The sequence below is a fragment of the Gopherus flavomarginatus genome, chromosome 20 (genome assembly GCF_025201925.1).
Source record: "Gopherus flavomarginatus isolate rGopFla2 chromosome 20, rGopFla2.mat.asm, whole genome shotgun sequence".
NCBI lineage: Eukaryota > Metazoa > Chordata > Testudines > Testudinidae > Gopherus > Gopherus flavomarginatus.
Genome location: NC_066636.1, coordinates 15947964 through 15958914, shown reverse-complemented (window position 1 = coordinate 15958914; position 10951 = coordinate 15947964). Strand labels below are relative to the sequence as shown.

Sequence of the window (10951 nt, the reverse complement as noted above, 5' to 3'; positions counted from 1 at the left end):
GTGTCAGTTCTGCTGCAAAGCAAGGAGAGACACTCCTAGAGAAAGGTCTGAGATGGGACTTGGGAACCGATCCCCTCGCTTCCCTTTTCTGGACCTGATCCCAACGCTGACTGGAGCCAGTGTGAGGCATTCCACTGACTTCAATGGGCTTCAGCTCAGGCACTATCTGCCTCAGTTTGCCCATCTGCAAAATGGATATAATGAGACCTGGCCATCCTACACGGGTAATGTGAGGCTCAGTTAGCAGAGGGAGTGCAGTGGGAGGGCTTGTTCTGTGCACGTAATGCTACTTGGATTCCTCCCGGCACCCTGTGCAGCACCAAGGTCCCCGGTGCTCCCCTCCCAGCCCAGCTCACCTCAGCTTCCCACCCCACAAGCCCACCATTGAGCCCTCAATGGGCTCTGAAGATGAGAACTGCTCTAAGGATGTCACTGCAAACCCCGTTGAACTCAAGGGCTGCAGGGTTAGTGCCACGGGCAGGTTATGCAGAGAGCCAGGGCAGCACTGGGAGCAGGAGGTTTGAGGAGGAGCCGCCCCCCAACCCACCCCACCTCACCTCCTGTTCTCTGTGACACTAACTAGCCCCAACCTGGCTATTAACCAGCTGATTTACTGTTTTCCCTGCTGCAAAGTCAACAATGAAGCAACTCGCTCTCCTGCTGCTCCTCATCTCAGTGACCAGGGCGACCCCTTGCGGTAAGTGGCTGTTTCGTTTTCCTCTTCTGGGAACTAATTTGTCCAAACTCAGACCCTGCCTCTGGGGCCAGGGCTGTGATACATGCAGGGGAGAGCTGGGCGGGTTGCTACAGGGGAGGCTCTGCTGCTACACAAGTGAGGCAATAACGACCCCAACTGGCAGGCAGCCTCCTTCCACCCCAGCTCACCAGGAACCTGCTCCAGTGAATTTCTTCTGTCCGTATCCTGGAGCCCAGGGATTACTTGTATTACTCTAGGTTACGGTCATGCCGAGGTGCCCTGGTCCTGGACCAGTTCCTGTGGTTCCAGGTGTGATACAAACCCAGAACAGCCCCTAATGGCTGACAATCTAGAGTATAAAATGTTTGACTCTGAAGCCGTTCTGGCCCCATACATAGTAACAGAGAAAACTCCTAACTAACCCCAAGCCACCCCCTGTGCAGCCGAGAGCATGGGTGCTGCTGAACTGAAACTCGCCATCCGTGACCTGCTGGAGAACTGGGAAGACACGTCCTGCTCCCAGAGTGGCCAGAGCTACCAGAGCCTGCCCCGCAGCTGCAAGGAAATTAAAGCCACCCGGGACGGGGCTGGAGGTGAGTATGGAGGTGGTGTCCCCAGACCTGCAGAAGCTGCTTTGCCTCTGTTGGTTGCCTGCTCCAGACCCACTGTAAAGGCCACAGCTGGGTCCAGTCAGTTCAGATGCACCCGGGCATCTCTGTGACAGGAGCAGGGGCACCTGTCTGCCTGTGGGCACAGTGGGGAACCGCATTACTGGGCTGGCTGTGAGACACCCTGCCAGCCCTGCCAGCCCCAGCAGGTAGGAGATGTGCTGCAGCTGACAGCTCCCCCCTGCTCCAGCCTGTTTGTCTTGCCAGCAAACTCCTCAGGGCCCTCCCAGCCTAAACCTCGCCTAGCCGGTAACTCAGTGAACTCCAGCCCCCGAGCTCCCTGCAGCACACAGCCCCTAGCACTGCACAGACCAGGAACAACAGCTTGATATCTTGACTGGAGCTAACAAGCACCTCCGTTCAGCCAAAGCACGGGCTCGGGTTAGAGAAACAGTCAAACCAGTTTATTGAGTAAAGCGAGGGAGGCTTGAAGTGAGTTCCAGTAGACGAGCTCCAGCCAGAAAATGCTCCCAACAAACAAAATTAAAACTACGCTGTCTAACGGCAAAGACGTAACTTCACAAGGTTTGTTCCAGGCGTTTCCTGACCAAACTTCCTTTCCCAGCAGTGGCTGGTTAGTTCTTAGTCAGGATCCCCACAGAGTCCCAGGTTCTGCTCTTCCTTGTCTCCACCGGTGAAGGAAATTTAGGGGTTCACTCCCCTCGCTTTATAGCCCAATAAACCTTTGAAATGGATCTGGCCAGCATTCCTGTTCCTGCTGGGGTGGGTGCCAGGTTGTCTTCACCCCGCTGGTGCGTTTTACAATGCAAACAAGTGACATGAGATCTCAGCTCTCTGCCAGGGCCCTGCTGCTTAGGCCCCCATCACACACAGCAGCTGTCGGCAGAGAAAAGCTCATTGGGGCTCCTGCTGCCTCATCTGGGGCTGGCAGGTCTCCCCGAGCCCCTTTGACAGTCCAGGTGTAGCCAGTGGGTGGCAGATTCTTTGCCTGCCTCTGTTCCATCCATTGTTCCACCTCCAGAGTCACCACAGGCTCAGGCCCAAAAGAGGGGCACAGAGCGGGGACATAGACAGCAGGAGGGGCAGGGGGCGCTGAATGAGGCCTGGTGCCAGGACCGGCGCTAGGGGTTTGAGCGCCCTAGGCGGACGGCAATTTCGCCGTCCCGCGCGCTGGTCCCACGGCTCCGGTGGAGCTGCCGCAGTGATGCCTGCGGGAGGTCCAACGGAGCTGCGCGAGCAGCCGACCGTCCGCAGGCACGACTGCGGCAGCTCCACCGGAGCCGCCTGCCGCCCCCTCTGGCGAAACGGCGACCACCAATTATTCTGGCGCCCTAGGCGATTGCCTAGGCTGCCTAAATGGTAGCGCCGGCCCTGCCTGATGCCTTCCTTTAGCACAAATTACCCCCAGGCCTGATTATCAGTTACACTTAGGCCTGGTCTGCGCATGGCGTCTGTCCCAATGTCACTGTGTCAGGTCAGGGGATGGTTTTTCCTCATATATTGATACCAATCCAGCCCGTGTGAACACAGTTATACTGGGAGCAAGGTGCCTTAGATGGGGACAGCCTATTTCCCTCCCCTATGGGAATGGCTATCCCAGTATAAAGCCCCTTTAAGCCAGTATAAATTGTGTCCACACTAAGGAAGGAAGGATCCCATGCATTGGCTACAGGCTGGGGACCAACTGGCTGAGCAGCAGTTTTGCAGAAAAGGGCCTGGGGATTACAGTGGACAAGAAGCTGGATATGAGTCAGCAGTGTGCCCTTGTTGCCAAGAAGGCCAACGGCATATTGGAGTGTATTAGTAGGAGCATTGCCAGCAGATTGAGGGAAGCGATTATTCCACTCTATTTGGCACTGGTGAGGCCACCTCTGGAGTATTGTGTCCAGTTTTGGTCCCCCAACTACAGAAGGGATGAGGACAAAGTGGAGAGAGTCCAGCAGAGGGCAAGGAGAATGTTTAGGGGGCTGGGGCATAGGAGTTATGAGGAGAGGCTAAGGGAATTGAGGTTATTTAGTCTGCAGAAGAGACAAGTGGGGGGAGGGATATCAACTACCTAAAGGGGGGTTCCAAAGAGGATGGATCTAGGCTATTCTCAGTGGTGGCAGATGACAGAACAAGGAGCAATGGTCTCAAGTTGCAGTGGGGGAGGTCTAAGTTGGATATTAGGATCACCAATTCACTAGGAGGGTGGTGAAGCACTGTAGTAGGTTACCTAGGGTGGTGGTGGAATCTCCATCCTGAGAGGTTTTTAAGGTCAGGCTTGACAAAGCCCTGGCTGGGATGATTTAGTTGGGGATTGGTCCTGCTTTGAGCAGGGAGTTGGACTACATGACCTCCTGAGGTTCCTTCCAACCCTTCTGTGATTCTATGATTCTAACGAGTTATAGCGCTTTAACTACACCGGTATCATTAAAGTGCTACAGCTTGTGGGTGGAAAGGCTCAGGCCCCGTCTTCTGGGAGTCCCTGTATTTTGCACTCACTTCCCGCTGCCAAGGGGGCTTTAGTGTCCCTGGGAATTGGGCTGCTCTGCTCCCGGATGCAGGGGCACATCCTACTCCAGTGACTCCGGGTTTGCGCCCTGCTGCAGGGCACTAGAAACTCCTCACCTGAGTGTTTCCCATTTAATGGCTGGCTCCGAGAGGGCCCTGCCCCTTTCCCCAGCCCTGGCTGACCAGCTCGGTGCTCCCCCTTCCCACCCCGCCCCTTGCAGATGGGATTTACACCCTGCACACCGAGAATGGCGAGACCTACCAGACCTTCTGCGACATGACCACCAAGGGGGGCGGCTGGACCCTGGTGGCCAGCGTGCACGAGAACAACGCCTACGGCAAGTGCACCAATGGCGATCGCTGGTCCAGCCAGCAGGGGAACAACGTCAACTACCCAGAGGGAGAGGGCAACTGGGCCAATTACAACACCTTCGGCTCCGCGATGGGCTCCACCAGTGACGACTACAAGGTGGGGTCCCCTTCTCCATGGCCAATAGCTACCTGCTGGGGAGAGAGGTTGCGTTAGAATGTGGTTGAATGCACAGGCAGATGGGGGACACGGGCATGGGGGTTATAGGTGGGGATGGTCCAGTGGTGAAGGCACTAACATAGGGCTTGGCAGCCCTGGCTTCCATTCCCTGCCCTGCCACAGGCCCCTTGTGTGACCTAGGGCAAGTCACCTAGTCTCTGTGCCTCTGTTTTCCCCCATACAATGGGGAATTGTGCTTCTCTGCTTTGTGGGGCGAGCGTCAGGATACATATACCACAATTGATGAGGTGCCCAGATGCCCCGGTGATGGGGCGCCAGGAAAATACCAGGAATGTGGCTGAGAGGTTTCAGCTGGGTCCTCGCTTTTCAGAATCCTGGTTATTATGATCTGCAAGCCCAGGACCTGTCCGTGTGGCATGTAACCAACAAGACGCCCCTGAAGGAATGGAAGAACAGGTCCATCCTGAGGTACCACACCGAGACCGGCTTCCTGTCCTTGGAGGGGGGCAACCTCCTCAGACTCTACCAGGTGATGGCGTTGGGCTGGGGGCTTTGGGGGGTCGCGTGCAGGAGGGTCCAGGTGGCTCTGCTGGCCCCAGTGTAGATGGAGGAGCTGGGGTGGGAAAATTCTCAACACTCTAAAAGCGCTCCATGCTGGGGGGCCGATAATGGGACAAGGAGCCTTCCCCTTGACACAGCCCGTTGGAGTCTGACAGTGACCTTGGTGTGAGATGAGCTGGCTGCTCTAAGGCAACTGCTGGTGTTCACGTCCCAAACCAGCCACCCCCATTATCTCTGACGTGCTGACAGACTCAGCAGAGAGGCTCAATGGGCCATAGAGACTGTCCCCACCTCACACCCTGGAGATGGGGGCCATTGGACACAGGTGATTTGGTGCTAGACCAGGCCCTCGACTCACTCTTGAGCCCCGGCTTTGGGGTTCAGGCTTTGTCCTAGCAGGGGTATTTCCTCAGTGCCAGGGCAGAGGGCAATGGTGCTCGACACATGCTGATTCTCACCTATTATCATTTACTGCCTGCATTTTGCCAGCCCCTAGCAGACCTCCCAGAGACCAGAGCCCCACAGTGCTAGGTGCTGCACGGATCCAGAACAGAACAACAGTCCCTGTCCCAAAGAGGCTGCAATAAATCCACTCCAAATGGCACCCTGACATGCCAGATTTCCCTGCCCACTGCTGGGATCACTGCTGTGCCCCAGGGCTGGCCTATGTGGGAGGCGGCACTGACTGAACAAATCACTTAGTGAGCATGTGTCAGTGAAGCTGCCTTGTCTGCTGGAGCTGCCCTGCCACAGGGACAAACTAACACTGGATTCTCGCTGCGTTTGTGTCTCCCAGAAATACCCAGTGAAATACGGCGCCGGCGTCTGCAAGACCAACAATGGCCCCGCCGTGCCCATCATCTACGATTATGGTGATGCCCAGCAAACCGCCAACTATTACTCTCCAAATGGCCGAAGTAAGTCTGCAGTGAGCATGCGGGTTCTCCGTCTCCACTCGCACAGATCAGCCCTGCCCAGGGCTTAAATTCTCACTCCTGGGGGAATTCTGTGCCAAAACATTAAAAATTCTACACATAATATTTTAAAATTCTGCAAATGTTACTTGTCACACCAGTTTCAGGTATGTTGGTAATTTATTTCAAAATATCTGTCAGCAAGTCTGTCTGTGACATACAGAAACACAAAAATCCCCCCCCAGGAGTAGAGTTAAAGAAACTTCTGTGACAACCAGATCCTGCTTCTCTACCTCCTCTCCCCCAGAGCCCAAGCAGGGGGACAGACAGTCACATCCCCTTCCCCCGCAGAGCCCAGCCACAGCCACAGCCCCCTTCCCTGGAGAGCTCAGCTGCAGGGCCCCCCCAAGCCCAGGCACCCGCCCCCTCCTCCTCAGTGCCCAGGGATCCAAAGGGAGACACAGACTAATGCTGGGGCCCGGGCAGGGCTTGCAGAGTTTGCTGCACGCTGCCTTCTTCCCTTCGCTGCCAGGAATCCTTTAGCTCTCCCCCCCTGCTCCCAGCAGTGTCTTCTATGTGCAAGCTGGGCTAGGCTGGGTCCAGCAGCCTCTACTGGTGGCCAGCAGCACTGCAGCCCATTTCTGTGGGGGGGAAAGGAAATTCTGCACAAAAAACCATTAATTTCTGCATTGTGCAGTGCCACAGAGTTCCCCAAGGAGTATTTCCTGGAGTCCCCCCATGTCCCCACTCCCAACATGCTATAAAAACCCTGGGGGGCTGGGGGGGGTTGAAAATATTTACCAGAGCTCTGCTCTGGACAGCTCCCTCTGAATTTAAACTCTGGGCCTGTTGTTCCAGTCTGGATGATCTTGGTTTAGAGCAGCGATAGTTAGACCTCAGAGGTTCCGGAGTCAAATTAGCAATCAGCATTACCCAAAAGAGTCACAGGAGTGGGAATTCATTGTTTCATTTACTATAGTACTAGTCATATTTAAATAGTAGGACAGGCAAAATATTTTTATATTATTCTCACAGCAAATAAGTTAATAACTTAGTACCAGTTGATAACTTAACTGGTTAATAACATAGCTAAAATAGTTAACATGATTAAAAGCATCCTAACTGGTTAATAACTTAGATTGGTTAATAATTAACTCAAACAGTGTTTTAATAGCATGTGCTGCAAAGAGCCGCAGGAGACGCATTGAAGAGCCACTTGCGGCTGGCAAGCTGCAGTCTGAGTATCACTGGTTTAGAGAAAGGGAAAATGATGCAATGAGAGAGCAAATGGAAAATCCCCAGGAGAGAGCACGGTGTGTGTTCCCCACTTGAACATGATACAAGACAACTGAACACAAACCAGCTCTTAGTAATGGAAAGATGCCATGACAGTGACAGATCTGTGAATAGCCCGGCTGAGCCTTACAGTTCCTGATCACTTGTGGGACTGGAGTTCCTGCTTCTTAGACCCTGGTCATTCCCAGTTCAACAGGACCAGCTGGGATCAGAGCTCTGTCCCTTCTCTCCACCTGTCCATGGCAAACAATGGTCCTGACCTGCCCTTTTCTGTCACTAGCTGAATTCATCGCTGGCTACATCCAGTTCCGCGTGTTTAATAATGAGAAGGCGGCCATGGCTCTGTGTTCTGGGGTGAAAGTGACCGGCTGTAACACCGAGACTGTGAGTATCTGGCCAGGGTGGGGGTTAGCTGTGGAGCAAAGACCAGCTGATCAGCCTTGGGGCTGCCTAGTGTCATTGTCAGAGCTGGTCGGCTGCACAAGGACCCTTTTAGCTCTGCACTGGTGCAGGGTAGGTTCAGTTTATATCCCCTGTGCCAGTAGGGACAGCTGTGCCGCACAGGCAATCATCCCCCAGGACAGGCCAAGGGGGTGGATGTTAAATCTCTCCTTTGGGGAGACCTGCTGGGAGGGAACAGCTCACAGGAGCTCTGTTGTCAGAAGCTGCTGTGGGCACTTTGCACCACTGGGAAGTCTTCCAAGGTGTAATTTCTGCTAGCAGGGGGCCTGCAGCCAAAGCATCTGCCACAGGGAGCCGAGAGTGAATCAACCCCACTCATGGTCTGCTCCTGACCCAGAGAGGTCCATGGGGCTCTGAGTTGTAGCTAGGGCTCTACCAAATTCATGGCCATGAAAAATGTGTCATGGACCATGAAATCTGATTTTCCCCCATGAAATCTCGTCTTTTGTGTGTTTTTACTCTATACTATGCAGAGTTCCTGGGGTAGACCAGCATATCTCAAACTGAGGGTCCAGACCCAAAAAGGGATTTGCAGGGTGTCACAAGGTTATTTTAGGGGGATCCCGGTATTGCCACCCTTAAGTCTGTGCTGACTTCAAAGCTGGGAAGCTGGAAGGTAGCAGCTGTTGGCCGGGGGCCCAGCTCTGAAGGCAGTGCCACACCAGTAGCAGCGCAGAAGTAAGCGTGGCAATACCATACCATGCCATGCAACCCTTACTTCTGTGCTGCTGCTGGCGGCGGCTCTGCCTTCAGAGCTGGGATCCCGGCCAGCAGCCGCCGCTCTCCAGCTGCCCAGCAATGAAGGAAGGCAGCGCCACCGCCAGCAGCAGCACAGAAGTAAGGGGAGACGTTCCGTAACCCCCCCCTACAATTACCTTATGAACCCCCCCATTCCTTTTTGGGTCAGGACCCCTACAATTACAACACGGTGAAATTTCAGATTTCAGAACCTGAAATTATGAAATTTATGATTTTTTAAAATCCTTTGACCAGGAAATTGACCAAAATGGACCGTGAATTTGATAGGGCCCTAGCTGTAGCATTTGTAATAATAATCCCTAGCTCTGGTACGACCTTTTTCATCAAATCTTAAAGTGCCGCACAGAGGAGGTCAGTATCATCATCCCCATTTTTTACAGGAGGGGAAACTGAGGCACAGAGAGGCAGAGCCAGGAATAAAACCCAGATCGCCTGAGTCCCAGTCTAGTGCTGTATTCACTCAGCCATGCTGCCTCCCCAGCTCAAGACTTGATTTCTGTTCTAGGATGTGATACACACCAATTCAGCCCCTTCCCCAGCAGCCCCTTCTCTGGTGCCTTCACATATCCACAGATGCAAAGGCCAGAAGGGCCAGTATGATGGATCTTCCAGTCTGGCCTCCTGCATAGCACATGCCAGGGAAGCTCCCGCAGGGATTCCTGCATCAAGCTTTCTGGCCCCTGCCAATCTTCCAAGTGCAGGTCTCCCCCAAACTCCTATGGTAAAGGATAAATTGTGAGCACCTTGGGGCATGGGCTGTATTTATGTTCTGTGTCTGTACAGCACCTAGCACCAGAAAGTCAGTCTGTCCAGGACTGGGGCTCCGAAGCGATACTGCAATGCAAATAATAAATAATAACAACAAAAACCAATGGCCTAAACCAGCCCTGCCCTTTGTGCAGACATTCACACCAGTGCAAAGTGAGTGGCAAACGCTGGCATCTGGGGGCCTATTGCACCGGAGTAAGGGACTGCACAAGAGTTGGGGCAATGGAGGCTCTAGTCCCAAGAGTTAGGAAGGGATTTAAACCCTCATGCTTCAGGGCACCTGCTGACTTCTGACTGTGAGGGAGGTAACTTTCTCTGTGGGAAGATTTTTTCCAACTGGTTATAGAGGATTGCTTGCACCTTCCTCTGAAGCATCTGGCACTGTCCTGGAGACAGGAGAGTGGCTAGATGGGCCCCTGCTCTGCTCCTGCCTGCAATTCCTCTGTACTCTCCACAGCACTGCATAGGTGGAGGAGGCTTCTTCCCAGAAGGGAACCCGGTTCAGTGTGGCGATTTCCCTGCCTTTGACTGGAACGGGTACGGAACCCATAAGCACTGGAGCGTATCCAAGGAGATGATTGAATCCGCAGTGCTGCTGTTCTACCGCTGAGTTTGGAAAGGCTGGCGTGACCCAGTGAAGGACTCTGCATCACTCCAGACACAGTACTCCCTGGGAGGAGAATTATGGCCTCAGCTGTGGACATCTGTGATGCAAATAAAGAAAGTGAAGTGGGCTGAGGTCTCGGTGTGATTTACTCCCCTTGTGACCCAGAGAGGGCTGAGAGGTTCTGAGCTGTCACTCTTCTCGGGGCTGGATTCTGCAATCCTCTCCCTTCAGAGCTGGGCCTGAGGCTGCAATTCACAACGATCAGCTCAGCTTCTGCAGCCCTGTTCTCTGCCGGGCCGTGGCTGGGTTAAGCGGTGACCTGGCAGCTCTCAGAAAGTGAAGTCCCGTTTATTCACAACAAAAGCATTTCCAAGCAAACGTCTCTGAACCCCATAAACAGTGTATCCGAGGTCTAGCTCAGCAGGTGCTCACCACCGCCCCCAGAGTGACCCTGGCAGGTTTTTAAGTGCTTCAAAACCTGCCACAGGTCTTGTCTGGTCACCAGTTCAGGTCATTTCTTGGACCCTCCTTTGATCAGTCTGAACTTTTATACAGTATCATTACTTTTTTCTTATGAGGCCTCTTTAACCAAGTCCAACCAGCCAATAATATTCCCCAGTGGACCAAACTTCACAAGCCTTGTTACCAACATTGTTTGTGTGTTGGAGATTTGTGTTAACTACCCACGTTGTCTTTCTTTCCTTGAGAAAACAGGTCTTCTTTCACCCATGGAGCCAGGAATACCATCACTAGCCAGCCCCTAAAGATACAGATCCCACTGATAGAGTTGATACTAAAGTCTTTGAATATTCCCTGTCTTCATAGCTCTGCATCTGTCACAGATGTAACTTTCCCAAGGTCATCCAGCAATCCACTGACAGAGCCAGGAATAGACTGTAGGTCTCCTAAGCCCCAGTCCAATGCTCCATCCACCAGGCTATGCTCCCTCCCTTTGCCACAGGTGGGGCTGGTCGCACACCCAATTATTCTTGCCTCACATTGCCCAGGACAAGACCCTGTTCTCAGCTCAATCTAACTTTGCCAAACTTCAACCCTTTGGGCTGGAGTTTTCCATGCCGGCTGTCTGCCTCATGGAGGGTTTCATTATTCATGATTTTTATTATTAATAATTATTATTATTTTCAGCCAAAGGGTTCAGTGGTTTCTGAGACCAAGAACATTGTTTTTCGCACATGATGCCATTCTGACAATATTTTATCTGCACTGCTCTAGCCCGCCATGGCGTGGGGCTGGGAGTCGGGATGGTCTTTGGGT

The 10951-nt window shown here is 53.3% G+C and overlaps 1 protein-coding gene across 1 annotated transcript; it reads left to right on the top strand.

Annotated features, from left to right (window-relative positions):
* Positions 1-637: 637 nt before the first annotated feature.
* On the top strand, positions 638-9801 carry LOC127037863 (intelectin-like protein). The gene is made up of 7 exons (XM_050930013.1): positions 638-697; positions 1126-1290; positions 4041-4288; positions 4680-4838; positions 5667-5787; positions 7361-7464; positions 9527-9801. The coding sequence occupies exons 1-7, from the start codon at positions 640-642 to the stop codon at positions 9677-9679; spliced, it is 1008 nt and encodes a 335-aa protein (XP_050785970.1). The 5' UTR covers positions 638-639; the 3' UTR covers positions 9680-9801.
* The last annotated feature ends 1150 nt before the right edge of the window (positions 9802-10951 follow it).

What these genes read in the sequence shown, in the direction of transcription:
- LOC127037863 (XM_050930013.1), top strand. Translation starts at nt 640, where the DNA reads ATGAAGCAACTCGCTCTCCTGCTGCTCCTCATCTCAGTGACCAGGGCG. An exon ending in CACCCGGGACGGGGCTGGAG is followed by an intron (nt 1,291 to 4,040) that starts GTGAGTATGGAG and finishes CGCCCCTTGCAG; the next exon opens with ATGGGATTTACACCCTGCAC. An exon ending in ACCTCCTCAGACTCTACCAG is followed by an intron (nt 4,839 to 5,666) that starts GTGATGGCGTTG and finishes TGTGTCTCCCAG; the next exon opens with AAATACCCAGTGAAATACGG.